Below are 17,617 nucleotides of genomic sequence, written 5' to 3'. Positions count from 1 at the left end.
GTGTTTATCGACTGTGTTGGGTCCAATGTTCTGAAGTCAGAGCAGGGATGGGTTCAGCTCAGTATCATTTTTCTATCATCCATCTAATCTCCCATGGCCTCACTGGATCTCCATGAAGAGAATTCCCCTCTAACATGAACTGCGATATTTGGGAACTGATGGAGCCCTTAGCCTCATGTTCTGTTTGTCAGTAAACCACAGAACACATTGACTCTAATTGTTGGAATCCAGACCCATGGAGCTGAGTTATAATTTTGGATGGGTGGAGAATTTTGATGCCATCTCACCTTCAGCAGCTCCGCAACCGGTTGCTGACACTTCTCCTCTATCTCTGTGATCAGCTGCTGCAGAGAGGAGCTTTGCTGGGAAAGTTTGGTGACATTTTCCCGTAGTCTCTGCAGAGTCTCCCTCTCCTCCTCCTCCAGGCTCTGCAGAAGCAGCTGCTCCTCCTCTCTCAGCAGTGTGTGCAGTTTGTTAAATTCACCTGCAATCATCTCTCTCTTATTCTTCACTTTCCCCTTGAGATAGAAAAATAGGAAAGGCACAGAGAAAACGTGAGCCAGATGTTGAGTTACATGGACTGGGCCTCTGTTCATGAAACAGGGGATATTAGATCAGTATCAGTTTGGAAGGGTATTTAGTTCATATGGCCAGTTCCGTAGCGGGGTTGTCTAGGGTGCTTTGTAAAGACGCAGTACGTTATTGCAGGTGGCACGGGATGGACACAGTGGAGTGGGGAGAAATCGAGGGGACAGTAAAGATTTACAGGGGGCTGCACAGGGCGTCCGTGGGGGGATTTGGGTGCCAAGTGCTGGGCACTCAGACACCCCAGGGACCCGTCACAGCGGGATGTGGGCAATGCTCCTTCTTTGACAACCAGCTCCCAGGGCTGCAACATTCAGGACCTAGGGCTGATGCTAATAGTCCTTTGGGTGCCATCCTGGGGCTCACATGGGTGTTGGGCACCCAGGGCATTGTCAGGGCTGGCTTTGGCCTCACCCAGCCTGGCCGAGTGCCCCATACCCACGTGCTGCAGCCTTTAGGGAGCCCTCTAGGCTCACAGAGCAGCGGGTTGCTGATGCCAGCTGTGTCCCCACCTGCTCTCTGAAAGGAGCCGTGGGAATGATGCTGAGCCAGTGCTGACCCTGGCCAGGGGACGGGCTGGCTGCTCTGCACTGGCCTCTCTAGCTCCCCTGCAACTCAGCCCAGAGGTGCTGGGTGACCCTGGAGTGAACCTGCCCCCCAGCGTGATTCGGGCTACAGTGATGTTAGGAAAAGTCCCTCTTACCCGAGCCCCCAGCGCAGCCCTCCAGCACCCCAGGGCCCATCTGCAACACCCACCAACCCATCCCCCAGACCAACCCCCACCCCGCCCTTGGGAGCGCGGCAGCCACAGGGCACTCAGACAACTTGGGTACAGCCCTGACAAGGCCCAGCTGCCTCAGGAGCCCCTGTGGGCACCTGCCCGAGGCTTTGTGCACGTGGCCTGGACCCTGCAAAGGGCCATGGACCTGCAGCCTCTTTCCCCTCCTGCCCCCTGGGAGCTGTTGAGTTACAGCTAATTCAAGTCCTGCAAGTATTATGATATCCCCTAACATCTCCCCCCATCAGACATGGGCAGCGCATCCTTCATGGGGGCCTGTCACCTCCTGGGCCCTGCTCCCGCCCATGGGAATACCCCCCACCTGGCTCAGGCCCATGACGGCCCCTCTCAGTGGGTGACTGGCCGCCCCTGCTGGGCCTCATCTCACAGTCGCTGGGGCTGCAGTTACTCTGCACCGAGTGACACTGATCACTGGGCTGTGACCTCTGGTGCTGTGGGACGTAACTCGCTCTCACTGGGCGATAATCAAGGGTTTCAGAAACACCCCAGTGACTGTCCCAAGGTGCAGCCGCCTCCATGGCGCCGGCTGGGAACTTTGCCGGACACATTCAAACCTGGCTGTTAATTGTTATGCATCTAAATCCCTCTTGTCTGAGGAACTGAGCACCAACTGCTTCCGGTGTGGGGAGTGGGAGCTGCTGCGGTTCTGTCCTCTGGAAACCAGCCCACTTCCGCCGGGCTCTAAACACGGCGTCAGATGCAGAACCAGGGGCACCCAGCTCTGAGCATTTCAGCTCTTGTAAATGGCCATTTTTATCTGAATCGTGGGACACCTGCTTCTCCTCTCCTCCCTGCTGCTGGCATCTTCCTCACGCCCCCCACGCTCTCTGCAGGGATTTCACTGGAAAAGGCAGGCGAACCAGAACAGACATTTTGTCCCCTGGGTTCATCAGCTGGCTACAGACAAGCACAGGTAAAGTCACAGTGACAGTAGCAGGTGCCTGGGATGAAGTGGCCACGTGATGGCAGGAGAGGCTGTGAGGTGGCCGAGCGCTGCCTGGCTTTACACTGACCTGCCCCTGGCTCTGCTCACTCAGGGGGTGTCCACACTGCAGTGAAGGTCTGACAGCACCGTGTGTAGACACACCCCAGCTAGCTTTGATCTAGCGAGCTCGGGTACTGGTAGCTATGAAGCCGCAGCAGCACGGGCTGTTCACGCCCAACCAGACCCCTGGGTGTCACTCAGGGACTAGCCTGCAGCTAGCTGCTGGGGCCATGTAGACGCCCCTGGGGCAGATTTTCCACAGAGCTCCACACCCGCCACTGGGTTCGATGCTCAGAGGAGCTCAGCTCCCAGCGTGCCCCCAGCCCAGCCAGCTGAGCGAATCTGAACCTCACCCATGGGGGCAAATCCTCCTCCCAGCTCCCAGCTCCAGTGTCTGGCCCAGGCACTGGGCAGATTCATTGCAGGGACTGTGGGTGCAGGGAGAGAAGGAACAATCTGTTTCCTCCAGGCTGCAGAGAAGCTGCAGAGCTTTGTCATGGAGGCCACTGAAAACCGATGGCTGGAGCGGCCGACACACCCTCCCCACCTGCAGGAGGGAAACAGGATCCATGGAATAGTGAAAACACTGCACCCAGTATGGAGAATTTGCCCCATCAGAGATCTCAGGGGTGGGTCTGCACCACTGTACAAGGGCCAGGAACTGCCCCTCCTCCTCCGCCTACAGGAGCTGCTGCTGCGCTGAGATCCCCACCGGAGACACAGCCTGATGCTGCCAGCACCCTGGATGGCAGGTACCATAGGCCGGGGAGGCTGAGGCTCCCCAAACAGGATGCAGCACCCCTCTCTTTGGAGGCAGGCTGCAGACCTGCCGCCTTTGGAGTCCTGCCTGCGCTCCGCCCTGTGCCCTCGCTCCCGCTCTTCCCCCGAACCCCGCAGCACCCGCCGCTTGCCGCCCATCAGCTGTGTGGGGAACCCCGCCACTTGCTCCTCTCCGCCCCTCCCCTGTCACTCACCCTTAAGGCAGGAGCGGGCAGAAAGGAGCAAGCGGCAGGTGAGGGGGCCTTGTGGGAGGGGGTGGTGGAGAGGAGAAAGCTGCAACAGTGAACGGGGAGCCACTGGGGAGGGGGCTGGAAGGGAGTGGGGCCGGGCATGGGGCAGAGCAGGAAGGGAGCGTGGTCAGGGCCTTGGGGAGAGGAGGCCAAATGGGTCTGGAGCAGTGGGCAGGGCAATGATCCGGGCACCGGGGAGGTTCCGGCACTCACGCCCGGCCTCCCCAAATGCCGGAGGCATCCGCTGCCCATGGCCGGCACCAAGTCTGTGCAACGGAGCAAACAACCAGAGCAGGTTCATAGCCTCATCCTGGAGCTTTATGGGCCCCGGCATTCCTGGGAATGCTGCAGGGGGAAGGGCTCAGGGAGGAATAAACCCGGACACCCACCTGCCACTCTGTAGTTTTCTTTTTCTCTTTAGACGTCAGAGCCAGGGCCTCTTGCAGCTCCTTCCTCAGAGGGTCCAGGGCTCCCTGGAGTTTCACCTGCAAGGGCATCGTGTGCGATAAACGGCCATTAATCTGCCTGTCCAATGGACAACACTATCCATATTGGCATTTCATACAGGAGCAGTAAAATACCCTGGAAGCGAGCAGCAGACTCGTCTCTGCCGGCCCCAAAGGCCTCATGGGAGCTGAGATGCCAGTCTCAGAGCAGGGGCTCTGCTTCGTGCAGACACTCAGGACTTCTCAAAGCCTGTGTTTTAGCTAAAGTTTCCCATCCCTGAGCACAGGCCAGAGGTGAAGCAGCTGGGAAGGTTCTGAACGATCCCTCCTGCCAGTGCGAGTGAAGAGGCTGGGACAGCACCTCGCTCCACTGTACCCCAGACCCAGGCCAGGAACAAGACCCCACTTTGCTCTCGTCTGTCCAGGCTCCCACGTGGCCTCCCTCAGGCAGCAGCTGAGCACCTGAGCCAGTGCAGTCCCGTTAACTGTGCAGAGTGAAGCTGTGATGTGGCTGGAGGTCAGTGAGGAACAGGGAACACACTCAGTCTGGGGGAATGGGCCCCCCATAATTATAACGGTTCCAGAGCTGTAATAGCCCAGGGCTCTCTTCCCCTTTGACAGCGTGTGATTCATTCACACAGCACAGCAACGTGCTCCTGCCCCATCAGCCCCGCTCTGTGCAACACCCCTGGCAGCGCCCTAGAGTCCCCTCCAGAGCCCCTCGCCAGAGATCGCCCCATTTCACTCTCTTTTCTCTCCTCCTCCCTGCCCAAAGGCCCAGGCGGCAGCTGCTGAGAGCTCCTGAGGTGCTGTTCAGCTGACACCCCTGGGGTGCTGCTGCAGGGAAGCAGTGAGGGAGGGAGGGAGGGAGGGAGGGAGGGAGGGAGGGAGCCAGCAGGGGCTAGTGAGAGACAGGAGGTGGAAAAGCAGCCTTTGCATGCAGCAAAACAGCTTCATAAATGAGCAGGGATCAGAAGGCGGAGCGGGGGAGGGAGGGGAAATGTGGCTGGATTCTTTGAAGCTCCACCCACAAATAAGCTCCGCCCATGTGAGTCACCAAAAGGAGACACCATGATCTGTTCACAGTGGATGGTGCTATGTTCAGAACAGGATGGAGTTGCTGATGGGCTCCAAGGGCTCCTGGGGCCTGGCTCCCGTCCTGGGACTAGAATATACCCCTGGGCTCTGCTGGACTCTCTGGGCCGGGTCCTCCTTTACTGGGGGGAAAAGAAGATGTGGCATCTCCCAAACATCACCCACTTGTGGCACCGGAAGACGGCGTCACTGGCAGTAAATGGTGCTGAGCTGCAATTCTCCCTCTCCGCTCTCACAGGGGAACAAAATAATTAACAGTGTTGATATTTAAATGATCATCCCTGAGCTCACCCCTCACTGAGGCAATGGGGCCGTTCACACCTCTCAGAGCCACTGTGCCCAGCTCTCTGCATCCCCTACATCTGGGTCACAGTTTTGAGGTTTTCTTCACAACTAAAACAGCTGGAGACTCAGCCCTGGTCTACGCTAGGACTTTAGGTCGAATTTAGCAGTGTTAAATCGATTTAAACCTGCACCCGTCCACACAGTGAAGCCCTTTATTTCGACTTAAAGGGCTCTTAAAATCGATTTCCTTACTCCACCCCTGACAAGTGGATTAGCGCTTAAATCGACGTTGCCGGCTCGAATTTGGGGTACTGTGGTCACAATTCGATGGTATTGGCCTCCGGGAGCTATCCCAGAGTGCTCCATTCTGACCGCTCTGGACAGCACTCTCAACTCAGATGCACTGGCCAGGTAGACAGGAAAAGAACCGCGAACTTTTGAATCTCATTTCCTGTTTGGCCAGCGTGGCAAGCTGCAGGTGACCATGCAGAGCTCATCAGCACAGGTGACCATGATGGAGTCCCAGAATCGCAAAAGAGCTCCAGCATGGACCGAACGGGAGGTACGGGATCTGATCGCTGTTTGGGGAGAGGAATCCGTGCTATCAGAACTCCGTTCCAGTTTTCGAAATGCCAAAACCTTTGTGAAAATCTCCCAGGGCATGAAGGACAGAGGCCATAACAGGGACCCGAAGCAGTGCCGCGTGAAACTGAAGGAGCTGAGGCAAGCCTACCAGAAAACCAGAGAGGCGAACAGCCGCTCTGGGTCAGAGCCCCAAACATGCCGCTTCTATGATGAGCTGCATGCCATTTTAAGGGGTTCAGCCACCACTACCCCAGCCGTGTTGTTTGACTCCTTCAATGGAGATGGAGGCAATACGGAAGTAGGTTTTGGGGACGAAGAAGATGATGAGGAGGAGGAGGTTGTAGATAGCTCACAGCAAGCAAGCGGAGAAACCGGTTTTCCCGACAGCCAGGAACTGTTTCTCACCCTAGACCTGGAGCCAGTACCCCCCGAACCCACCCAAAGCTGCCTCCTGGACCCAGCAGGCGGAGAAGGGACCTCTGGTGAGTGTACCTTTTAAAATGCTATACATGGTTTAAAAGCAAGCATGTGAAAGGATTACTTTGCCCTGGCATTTGCGGTTCTCCTAGATGTAGTCCTAAAGCCTTTGCAAAAGGTTTCTGGGGAGGGCAGCCTTATTGCGTCCTTCATGGTAGGACACTTTACCACTCCAGGCCAGTAACACGTACTCGGGAATCACTGTAGAACAAAGCATTGCAGTGTATGTTTGCTGGCATTCAACCAAAATCCGTTCTTTATCTCTCTGTGTTATCCTCAGGAGAGTGAGATATAATTCATGGTCACCTGGTTGAAATAGAGTGCTTTTCTTCAGGGGACACTCAGAGGAGCCCATTCCTGCTGGGCTGTTTGCCTGTGGCTAAACAGAAATGTTCCCCGCTGTTAGCCACAGGGAGGGGGGAAGGTTGAGGGGGTAGTCACGCGGTGGGAGGAGGCAAAATGCGACCTTGTAACGAAAGCACATGTGCTATGTATGTAATGTTAACAGCAAGGTTTACCCTGAAAAAGTGTAGCGACTGTTTTATAAAATGTGTCTTTTTAAATACCGCTGTCCCTTTTTTTTTCTCTCCACCAGCTGCATGTGTTTCAATGATCACAGGATCTTCTCCTTCCCAGAGGCTAGTGAAGCTTAGAAAGAAAAAAAAACGCACTCGCGATGAAATGTTCTCCGAGCTCATGCTGTCCTCCCACACTGACAGAGCACAGACGAATGCGTGGAGGCAAATAATGTCAGAGTGCAGGAAAGCACAAAATGACCGGGAGGAGAGGTGGAGGGCTGAAGAGAGTAAGTGGCGGGCTGAAGAGAGTAAGTGGCGGGCTGAAGACAGGGCTGAAGCTCAAATGTGGCGGCAGCGTGATGAGAGGAGGCAGGATTCAATGCTGAGGCTGCTGCAGGACCAAACCAGTATGCTCCAGTGTATGGTTGAGCTGCAGCAAAGGCAGCTGGAGCACAGACTGCCACTGCTGCCCCTCTGTAACCAACCGCCCTCCTCCCCAAGTTCCATAGCCTCCACACCCAGACGCCCAAGAAATCGGTGGGGGGTCTCCGGCCAACCAGCCACTCCACCACAGAGGATTGCCCAAAAAACAGAAGGCTGTCATTCAATAAATTTTAAAGTTGTAAACTTTTAAAGTGCTGTGCTTAAAGTGCTGTGTGGCATTTTCCTTCCCTCCTCCACCACCCCTCCTGGGATACCTTGGTAGTCATCTCCCTATTTGTGTGATGAATGAATAACGAATGCATGACTGTGAAGCAGCAATGACTTTATTGCCTCTGCAAGCAATGATTAAAGGGAGGAGGGGAGGGTGGTTAGCTTACAGGGAAGTAGAGTGAACCAAGGGGTGGGGGGTTTCATCAAGGAGAAACAAACAGAACTTTCACACCGTAGCCTGTCCAGTCATGAAACTGGTTTTCAAAGCTTCTCTGATGCGTACCGCGCCCTCCTGTGCTCTTCTAACCGCCCTGGTGTCTGGCTGCACGTAACCAGCAGCTAGGTGATTTGCCTCAGCCTCCCACCCCGCCATAAACGTCTCCCCCTTACTCTCACAGATATTGTGGAGCACACAGCAAGCAGTAATAACAGTGGGAATATTGGTTTCGCTGAGGTCTAAGCGAGTCAGTAAACTGCGCCAGCGCGCCTTTAAACGTCCAAATGCACATTCTACCACCATTCTGCACTTGCTCAGCCTGTAGTTGAACAGCTCCTGACTACTGTCCAGGCTGCCTGTGTATGGCTTCATGAGCCATGGCATTAAGGGGTAGGCTGGGTCCCCAAGGATACATATAGGCATTTCAACATCCCCAACAGTTATTTTCTGGTCTGGGAATAAAGTCCCTTCCTGCAGCTTTTGAAACAGACCAGAGTTCCTGAAGATGCGAGCATCATGCACCTTTCCCGGCCATCCCACGTTGATGTTGGTGAAACGTCCCTTGTGATCCACCAGAGCTTGCAGCACTATCGAAAAGTACCCCTTGCGGTTTATGTACTCGGCGGCTTGGTGCTCCGGTGCCAAGATAGGGATATGGGTTCCGTCTATAGCCCCACCACAGTTAGGGAATCCCATTGCAGCAAAGCCATCCACTATGACCTGCACATTTCCCAGGGTCACTACCCTTGATATCAGCAGATCTTTGATTGCGTGGGCTACTTGCATCACAGCAGCCCCCACAGTAGATTTGCCCACTCCAAATTGATTCCCAACTGACCGGTAGCTGTCTGGCGTTGCAAGCTTCCACAGGGCTATCGCCACTCGCTTCTCAACTGTGAGGGCTGCTCTCATCTTGGTATTCATGCGCTTCAGGGCAGGGGAAAGCAAGTCACAAAGTTCCATGAAAGTGCCCTTACGCATGCGAAAGTTTCGCAGCCACTGGGAATCGTCCCAGACCTGCAACACTATGCGGTCCCACCAGTCTGTGCTTGTTTCCCGAGCCCAGAATCGGCGTTCCACAGCATGAACCTGCCCCATTAGCACCATGATGCATGCATTGTCAGGGCCCATGCTTTCAGAGAAATCTGTGTCCATGTCCTGATCACTCACGGGACCGCGCTGACGTCGCCTCCTCGCCCGGTATCGCGTTGCCATGTTCTGGTGCTGCATATACTGCTGGATAATGCGTGTGGTGGTTAATGTGCTCCTAATTGCCAAAATGAGCTCAGCGGCCTCCATGCTTGCCTTGGTATGGCGTCCGCACAGAAAAAAGGCGCGGAACGATTGTCTGCCATTGCTCTGACGGAGGGAGGGGCGACTGACGACACGGCTTACAGGGTTGGCTTCAGGGAGCTAAAATCAACAAAGGGTGTGCCTGTACATCAAGGAGTATTTCAGGCAGGACTGCACGGAGGGTTCCAATAAGAAATGGTGCACCTAAGTTATCGTTGTTATTGGAACAAGGAGGTTAGCCTGGCCTCTGATTGATACATGGCTAGATTTACCTCGCTGCACCTTCTCTGTGAGTGAGTGCAGTGTGATCTAGACAGGGGAGGAGGCAAATGAGTACAAAACAAATCTGGTCTATTTCTTGTTCTGACCCACTCCATCTATCTTTTACATCTTTGGCTGGCAGCAGACGGTGCAGAAGGACTGCATGCCATCCACATCTCATGGCTGCTCGGCAGAAGATGGTACAGTACGACTGCTAGCCATCTTCATCTCCTGCCTGCCTGGCATAAGATGGTACAATACGACTGCTAGCAATCCTCATCTCTTGCCTGCCTGGCAGAAGATGGTACAGTACGACTGCTAGCAGTCCGTATCGCCTGTCCGCGCACTATAAGACGGTTCAATAGGACTGCAGGACTAAAGAGAATGACCTGGTCAAGTCACTCCAAATTTAGTCCCTGCGCCCATGTCTGCCCAGGCGCTCCCAGCCGACGTGGCTAGGAGCACCTCGGACACGACGAGGACGACTACCAGTCGTATTGCACCGTCTGCTGCCAGAAGGCAATGGGTTGCTGCTACTGTGCAGCAAAGCCGTACCGCGTCTGCCAGCACCCAGGAGACATAGGGTGACGGTTACCTGAGCGGGCTCCATGCTTGCCGTGGTATGGCGTCTGCACAGGTAACTCATGAAAAAAGGCGCGAAATGATTGTCTGCCCTTGCTTTCACGGAGGGAGGGAGGGAACGGGGGCCTGACGACACGTACCCAGAACCACCCGCGACAATGTTTTAGCCCCATCAGAGTGCTCCATTGTGAGTGCTCTGGACAGCACTCTCTGATGCCCGATTGTTTGCCATTGCTCTGATGCTGGGAGGGGCGCTTACAGGGTTGGCTTCAGGGAGCTAAAATCAACAAAGGGGGTGGCTTTACATCAAGGAGTATTTCAGGCAGGACTTCACGGAGGGTTCCAATAAGAAATGGTGCACCTAAGTTATTGTCCTTATTGGAACAAGAAGGTTAGCCTGGCCTCTGATTGATACATGGCTAGATTTACCTCGCTGCACCTTCTCTGTAAGTGACTGCAGTGTGATCTAGAAGAATGAGTTCCCTAGACAGGGGAGGGGGGGAAGCAAATGAGTACAAAACAAATCTGGTCTATTTCTTGTTTTGATCCACTCCATCTATCTTTTACATCTTTGGCTGGCAGCAGACGGTGCAGAAGGACTGCATGCCATCCACATCTCATGGCTGCTCGGCAGAAGATGGCACAGTACGACTGCTAGCAGTCCGTATCGCCTGCCCGCTCACCATAAGACGGTTCAATAGGACTGACTGCAGGACTAAAGAGAATGACCTGCTCAAGTCACTCCAAATTTAGTCCCTGCGCCCATGTCTGCCCAGGCGCTCCTGATCGACCTCACAGAGGCGACCAGGAGCACCTCAGACATGACGATGACGGCTACCAGTCGTACTGTACCGTCTGCTGCCACAAGGCAAGGGGTTGCTGCTACTGTGTAGCAAAGCCGTACCGCGTCTGCCAGCACCCAGGAGACATAGGGTGACGGTTACCTGAGCGGGCTCCATGCTTGCCGTGGTATGGCGTCTGCACAGGTAACTCATGAAAAAAGGCACGAAATGATTGTCTGCCCTTGCTTTCACGGGGGGAGGGAGGGAATGGGGGCCTGACGATATGCACCCAGAACCACCCGCGACAATGTTTTAGCCCCATCAGGCATTGGGATCTCAACCCAGAATTCCAATGGGCAGCGGAGACTGCGGGAACTGTGGGATAGCTATCCACAGTGCAACGCTCCGGAAGTCGACGCTTGCCTCGGTACTGTGGAAGCGCTCCGCCGAGTTAATGCACTTAATGCACTTAGAGCATTTTCTGTGGGGACACACACACTCGAATATATAAAACCGATTTCTAAAAAACCGACTTCTATAAATTCGACCTAATTTCGTAGTGTAGACATACCCTCAGTTTAAAGCAAAGTGAAAGTTGAGATCCCGGAGAACAAGGCAGGTGCTTCACGGGAGAAGTGCCAGCACTTCCCGGCTGTCTCTGAGCCCTGTCAGTGAGCACAGAGGCTTGGGCCTGATCTTAACGTGACACTTCGGTCGCTCTGGCTTCTTTGCTGCCGGGCTGTAGCTGTGCTGCTGAAACCCCTGCAGTGTCGACGTGGCCTGCGAGTTCCTGGGCAGAGAAGCAGCTCAATGAAGAAGGGACTTGGAGCAGAAATTTGGGACAGTTCAGGCCAAACTGAGTGTGTCAGTGAGTCTGGTCCCTGTCGGGAGGGAATTCAGGCCATTTCCCTCCCTTCCTTCTGCAACCCTGGGCAGGGCCCTAACATCAGCCCATGTCCTCCCCTCTCTCCTGGGGTGCGGGCAGGGAACCTCAGCAGCGTCTCATCCCCGGCCTCCCACTCTCCAGCCAAGACACAGCCCCAGATGGGTTGGGAGCAATAACATGTTTCTTTAATGTGGTTCCAGAACCGTGTTGTCCACCCACGCTGTCAAAACCCAACCGTGTCAGGACACAGGTGGCCCCAACTTTGTCAGACAATTGTAATACCCTGGTGTGTACATCCTGGTGTACCTAAGCTGTAAGACCCCCCGTCATCCTACTAATGTTATCTGGGCTAATGGCTGCAGGAGTCAATATGAGTGGAGAAGGGCTGCTGGATGGGGAAGAGCTGAAGGAGGAGAGAAGAACAGGACATGGGGAAAGAAAGAAAGAAAGAAAGAAAGAAAGAAAGAAAGAAAGAAAGAAAGAAAGAAGAGCAGGACACAGGTACCAGCTGTGGCTTTCTGTGCCACTGACATGCAGGGATGAGTCAGGGTCCAGATTGTTTCATGTGCAAGCAGGGTCTGAATGAGCTCTCCCCTGACAGCTGGCTGGGGAGGGGAAAAGGCTTCAGGTGCAGACTGTATTTACATGAACACACCGACTCTGCCTAGGTATCCAGCAGCAGGGCCGTGTTGCCAAAGTGATCAACTGTGGCTGGTGCTGGATTACAGATCACTTCAGTATGGAATGTGGGGGTAATGAAATAGGGTTCTCTTTACTGTATGAGGAAAGGGCAGCGGAGTAGCTTTAGCCCAGGGGTGGCCAACCTGTGGCTCCGGAGCCACATGCAGATCTTTAGAAGTTAAGATGCGGTTCCTTGTATAGGCACCGACTCCGGGGCTGGAACTGCAGACACCAGCCTTCCAAGGTGCCGGGGGGTGCTCACTGCTCAACCCCTGGCTCTGCCATGGGCCCTGCCCCCACTTCACCCCTTTCTGCCCCTTCCCCTGAGCCCGCCGTGCCCTCACTCCTCCCCCCCAGACCCTCCTGCACGCCACAGAACAGCTGATCGGGAGGTGCCAGGAGGAGGGGGAGGCTCTGACCGGCAGGGCTGCTGGTGGGTGGGAGGCGCAGGAGCGGGACGGGGGAGCTGATCGGGGGCTGCTGACATATTCCTGTGGCTCTTTGGCAATGTGCATTGGTAAATTCTGGCTTCTTCTCAGGCTCAGGTTGGCCACCCCTGGCTTAGCCTGTCCTGATTGAGGGGGTCACCCTCCACTGAACTGATCTCATTAAGCAGGGGGCTTGGATGCCAGACCCCTGTGAAGTTTAAGAGGAAGTGGGGACAGATGTGCTTGCTGGGCAGTGTGGACTTTACCCAAGTGTCCTAGGCATGGTTTAACTTGCTCCTCTCCACTGTTCAAAGACAGAACTAATTAAGGCTCCATTCGGAGTCTTTTGTTTTGTTAAGTGATCACTAGAGCTGAAATCACTTGATGTGGGACAGCTTTTCTGCCCAGCCTGCTTCAGCAAGGACGTTCCCCCACTAAGAGTTGAAAATCACTAAGAGCAGCGTAGAACCTCAAGAGACTAGGGTTTTGAGCAAAAGGGGACTTTTTCTGCTTTAAATTGCAAGTGTAAACAGGCCCTGATCTGCAGAGGTTACAGCAGAGAAGCAGGTGATGGCTGGCAGGGCGGCCGGTGGAGTGGGACAGTGGGGTGCGCGGTAGGGTGGTGACACTAGAGCTAGTACTTGGACCAGGGCCTTCTCTAGCCATTTGGGTGCCCTACGCAGCCCCCCCCGTGGGGGGGTGCTGTGTGGGGCCCCAGGCCACCCCCCCCAGGGTATGGATGGCAGGAGTTGTGGGGGGCCACACAGGCTCAGAGTGGCCCTGGGGATTAGCGGGGGGCCGGGAGGAGCCCACCCCGCTTCCCTTGCCCCGGCCCCAGCCATATCGCTCGGGTTGGGGAAAGGATCACCTCCCGCTCTTACCGGCGGCGGGAAGCGGAGCGCCGTGGCTGGGATCTGGCGGAGTCGATCGGGCTGGGGCCCAGCTGCTCCACTTCCCGCCACTGCTGGTGAGTGCGGGGTTGCTGGGGGAAGAGGTGGAATGGGGGCGGGCCGGGGGCAGAGCAGGGGGGAAGGGTAAGAGGCAGGGTGGAGGGAGTGTCCGGAGCCCCACACCCCTGTAGGAAAGGCCCTGCCCCTTGCAGTGGGCACAGCCCGCGGGGGGCTGGCTGAGGGATAGGGCTGGTTGCCGGGGCTGGTGCTGCCAAGTATGCAGCATGCAGCTGCCTAGGGCACCATTAAATTTGGGGCAATTTGGTGCCCCAAATTTCATGGTGCCCTACGCAGCTGCGTATGCCTAAGGACGGCCCTGGCTTGGACACTGGAGCAAGCAAGGTGCCATCTTCGTCCTCCCCCCCCCCGAACCAGGGTGGGAGGTGAGCTCACACAGATGCATCTCTGAACCCTGAGTCTTCACTGACCAAGGACAGCCACTGTGAGTGGGGTGGGGTCAGGGAGCAGAGAGGGGCACAGCAAAGGAACTTTTGGTTGTAGAACTCCAGAACATGAGGCAGAAGACACTGACCAACGTACACTGGAGAGGGTGTTTTGCTCACGGTTTTATGTTTATGAATCCTGCGTGTGGCATTTTCCTTAATTAATGCCGGGTGACTTCCCTCCTCTCATTTAAAGTTTCTTTTTTACCATCGGCACCAACTCTGTGGGTGCTCCCGGGCTGGAGCAACCATGGAATAAAAATAGTGGGTGCTCAGCACCTACTGGCAGCCCCACCGATCAGCTCTTCCCCTGCCCCCTAATGTCTCCTGCCTGCTGGAGACCCTGAGATCAGCTCCTGCCCCGTCCTCCCAGCGCCTCCCACCTGCCACGGATCAGCTGTTCCCAGAACCTGGGAATGGGCGACAGGGGATGGATCACTTGATGATCACCTGTTCTGTTCACTCCCTCTGGGGCACCTGGCATTGGCCACTGTCAGAAGACAGGATACTGGGCTAGATGCACCTTTGCTCCGACAGGGGATGGCTGTTCTTATGGTCTTATGTTCTTGCTGCCCACTCCACCTGGCAGACGGGTTGCAGGTGCATAAAGAGCCGTCAGCCCTGTTCTCTCTATTACATGTTGGAACTTGCAGTGTTGGAGCAAAAAAAGTTCGGACCTTTTCTCATTATCTACAACCCCCAGTGCTCATCCCCTCTGAAAACCAGGCCCCTTTCCTTTAGGTGCCTAACCTTAGGCAGCCAGGGGTGAATGTTTGTCCTTGTATTGATGGGGGATAAACCTGGTGTCCTTAAGGGGTTTAATTAAGCAAAGTCAACAGCATTTCCTACCTTGTACTCTTGGGCAGCCTCCTCAATGGGAACCACAGTGTGAGACTTGTGGTGTCGGGATTTCTCACACACCAAGCAAATAGTTTCTCCATCCTCCTCACAGAAGAGTTTGAGACGTTCCTCGTGTCTCTCACACAGATCCTCCTTTTGCCCTTTTCCTGGTTTTAACCCCAGTTGTTTGATCCTTTGTATGATGTTGTTCAGCTGGGCGTTGGGCTTGAACTCCCCTTTTTGGAACTGGGCTCTGCACTGGGGACAGGTCAGGGGTGTCCCCGTTCCCTTCTCCTCACTGTACCGGGTGAGGCAGGCTCGGCAGAAGTTGTGCCCACACGCGATAGTCACCGGCTCCGTCAGATATTCCAGGCAGATGGAGCAAATAGCTTCATCTTGTATTTCCCCTGCTGTAGCTGCAGCGGCCATGGCAGCTGGGTGAGTATCTGTTCTCTCTGCCCTTGGCTGTGCAGTGTGGTCTTGTGCTGACACTGGGAGGGGCCACCTGCAAGTATCTGCTAGTCCCAGCCACAGAAGGAGAAGAAGAAAAAGGAGGAGCCAGGAGGGGGAGAAAACAGGAAAGTGAAACTGAAGGAGAGTAAAAGAGGGGGAAAGACAGGGAGAGGGCAGGAGAGAAGGAATGGATGGAGGTGGGGAGAAGGGATGGGAGAACAGGGGGCAATGAAGAGAGGGGGAAGAATATGAACCAATCTGAAGTGTATTGCTTGTCACATAGGCTGGAAGGGAGAGCATATCCTCTGCCCCACAGGCAGGAACTGCTTCACCCATCCCAACACTCACTGGGGATTGAAGTGGGGACCGACAGCGCTTAGCACAAGTCTCTACAACTGGAGCTAAAGAGTCAGTTTGTAAAGTTCAGAGCTGTAAAAACCCATAAACCCTGTGGGTCAGCCATCAAGGGGGGTGTGAATGACACACACTCACCAGAGGGTTACAAGTGCACTGAGGGATTTTTCGGCTCCCTCAGGAGAGAAGGGGGTGTCACAAAGCTCAGGTAGAAAGTTAGGGTTATGGATGCTTTGGAAATTTCTGTAAATATAAATGCTACAGGACACTAAGGATTCAAAGCCCCTGTCATTTTGAACCTCACTTTGCTTTGTGTGGCAACCTTTGGCCAAATTCTCCTGTCCTTTAGACAGTGGAAACCAGAGACCATTTAGGTTATGTCTACACTGTGCAGCTGTTAGCGACAAGGCTGTGTCGACAAAGCGCCGTTTACACTTGCACTTGCCACAGCAAAACTTTTGTCTTTCAGTTGCAAGTGTAGCCTAAGCTACAGCCCCTGAGCTCTGCCTTGCCCGCAGTGAGGGCACTCTGCAGGCAGGCCGTACAGCGCAGGCTGGCACTGCGTGATGGCACAGCTGAGATTCAATTCCATGCAGAGAACGACATTAAAAAAAAGTTCAGGTGGCGAAGTCAAGCATGTAAACACTGTGAAGTGCCAGAATTAAGGTGCCTGAACAGCCAGATCACCAGCCTCAAGAGTCGACAGCTCAGGTTGGAGCATCAGAGGCAGGATTTTTAGTGCAGTCACAGTAGCTTTATTTCTCTGTGGGCTCCATGGGAGTGTTGACATTGACTCCGATAGAAGCAAGATCAAGCCCTATATAGGCAACCTGGGGGCTTGGGGCCAACTGCTAGAAAGGTCCAGGTGCTGCACCTTGGTTTCTGCTGCATTGTTTTCCCAGAAGCCACTGGTGTCCAGACTTTTTGGCTTACTCTGACAAGCTGACAAGTTGATCTCATTTTGAAGGTACAGCCTGAGCCTCTCCATTTTGATGGCACAGTCTGGGGACACACATTGTCAGGCTGTAGGAGGATTCGGGTTTTATCTTTGACCCCTGCCCCTCGTAGTTTATGCAGCTGTAGCCATGGATCTCAGCATGCTCAGAGCTGCACACCTCAGGGGGGCATGGGAAGGAATTGCCTTGGGGACGTTCCCCTCTGGGAGCCCCATGACCCGCTCCTGGGGGCACACAGATCCCAGAGCTCTTCGGCTTCGTTGGAGGAATTTACAGTGTCTGCTATGACTCAGAAAGCTGCACATCTCTTCAGCTACCTGCTAAGAGCATCCTGACCATTAACAGCAAGTCGTTGCTGATGTCTGGCTCACAGGCCAGAGAGCCCATCTAGTGGGTTGTAAAGAATGAAACATGGGAGGAGCACAGACATGACGAGAAGTTCATACCAGGGTGGTTTGATCAGGGGTTCATGGGCGCACTGACGCCCGCAAAAACCCTGCAGTGATGTCTTCTGTCCCACAGGGCTGGGCTTGGCTCCCTGCTGTGGGTGTTGTGACCTGGGGGCTCTGACCACTTGCAGCAACACCTTCCACCTCTGCAATGTGACCCTAAACCCAGCCTGGTGGAAAGGGGCAATGGGGGGAGGGGCTATAGTGTGAGCCTGCCCCTCACTCAGCCTGCAATGGGGAGCCAGGCACAGCCCCATGGGACAGGACACAGCACTGCAGAATGAGTGTGGGCTGGGCTCACTCTCCAGCCCCCTGCCCTCTGGCCTCCCCTCGGCACTTGGCTAGGATTGGGGCTGCGGTGCTGAGGCAGAAGGTGCTGTTGTGGTTGGTCTGAGGAGGAGGAGGAGGAGGAAGAGGCAGTGGCTGAGTGAAGTGGTCGTTAGGGAAGTCCATTTGTGCAAAGCCATCCACGATGTCACGCATGTTGCCCAGAGTCACGGCCTTTCAGAGTCCAATGGTCAACTTTCCCACTCCGCACTGGTAAGTGGCCGATCAGTAGCAGTCTGGAGTAGCTAGCTTCCACAGTGCAATCACCATGTGCTT

The 17,617-nt window shown here is 54.9% G+C and overlaps 3 protein-coding genes across 5 annotated transcripts in view; 1 reads left to right on the top strand and 2 right to left on the bottom strand.

Annotated features, from left to right (window-relative positions):
- LOC142069253 (E3 ubiquitin-protein ligase TRIM39-like) overlaps positions 1-15,306 on the bottom strand; it is a 40,793-nt gene extending 25,487 nt beyond the window's left edge. The window contains 3 exon segments of the mRNA XM_075119857.1: positions 288-518; positions 3,769-3,864; positions 14,812-15,306. Coding sequence (XP_074975958.1) covers positions 288-518; positions 3,769-3,864; positions 14,812-15,231 — 747 coding nt within the window. The 5' untranslated portion in view covers positions 15,232-15,306.
- LOC125621599 (butyrophilin subfamily 1 member A1) overlaps positions 1-17,617 on the bottom strand; it is a 655,591-nt gene that overhangs the window by 283,992 nt on the left and 353,982 nt on the right. The window lies entirely within an intron of this gene.
- LOC142069190 (uncharacterized) lies at positions 5,402-11,249 on the top strand. The gene is made up of 3 exons (XM_075119696.1): positions 5,402-6,272; positions 6,863-7,322; positions 11,159-11,249. The coding sequence occupies exons 1-3, from the start codon at positions 5,690-5,692 to the stop codon at positions 11,247-11,249; spliced, it is 1,134 nt and encodes a 377-aa protein (XP_074975797.1). The 5' UTR covers positions 5,402-5,689.

Source organism: Caretta caretta, chromosome 14, assembly GCF_965140235.1.
Source record: "Caretta caretta isolate rCarCar2 chromosome 14, rCarCar1.hap1, whole genome shotgun sequence".
Classification (NCBI taxonomy): Eukaryota; Metazoa; Chordata; order Testudines; family Cheloniidae; genus Caretta; species Caretta caretta.
This window is presented reverse-complemented; position numbering and strand designations above follow the sequence as displayed.

Bases quoted from the DNA above. Each gene is read 5' to 3' on its own strand.
- LOC142069190 (XM_075119696.1), top strand. From the start codon at position 5,690: ATGCAGAGCTCATCAGCACAGGTGACCATGATGGAGTCCCAGAATCGC. The intron at 6,273-6,862 runs GTGAGTGTACCT...TCTCTCCACCAG, and splicing joins AGGCGGAGAAGGGACCTCTG to CTGCATGTGTTTCAATGATC. The intron at 7,323-11,158 runs GTGGGGGGTCTC...CTCAGTTTAAAG, and splicing joins CCCAGACGCCCAAGAAATCG to CAAAGTGAAAGTTGAGATCC.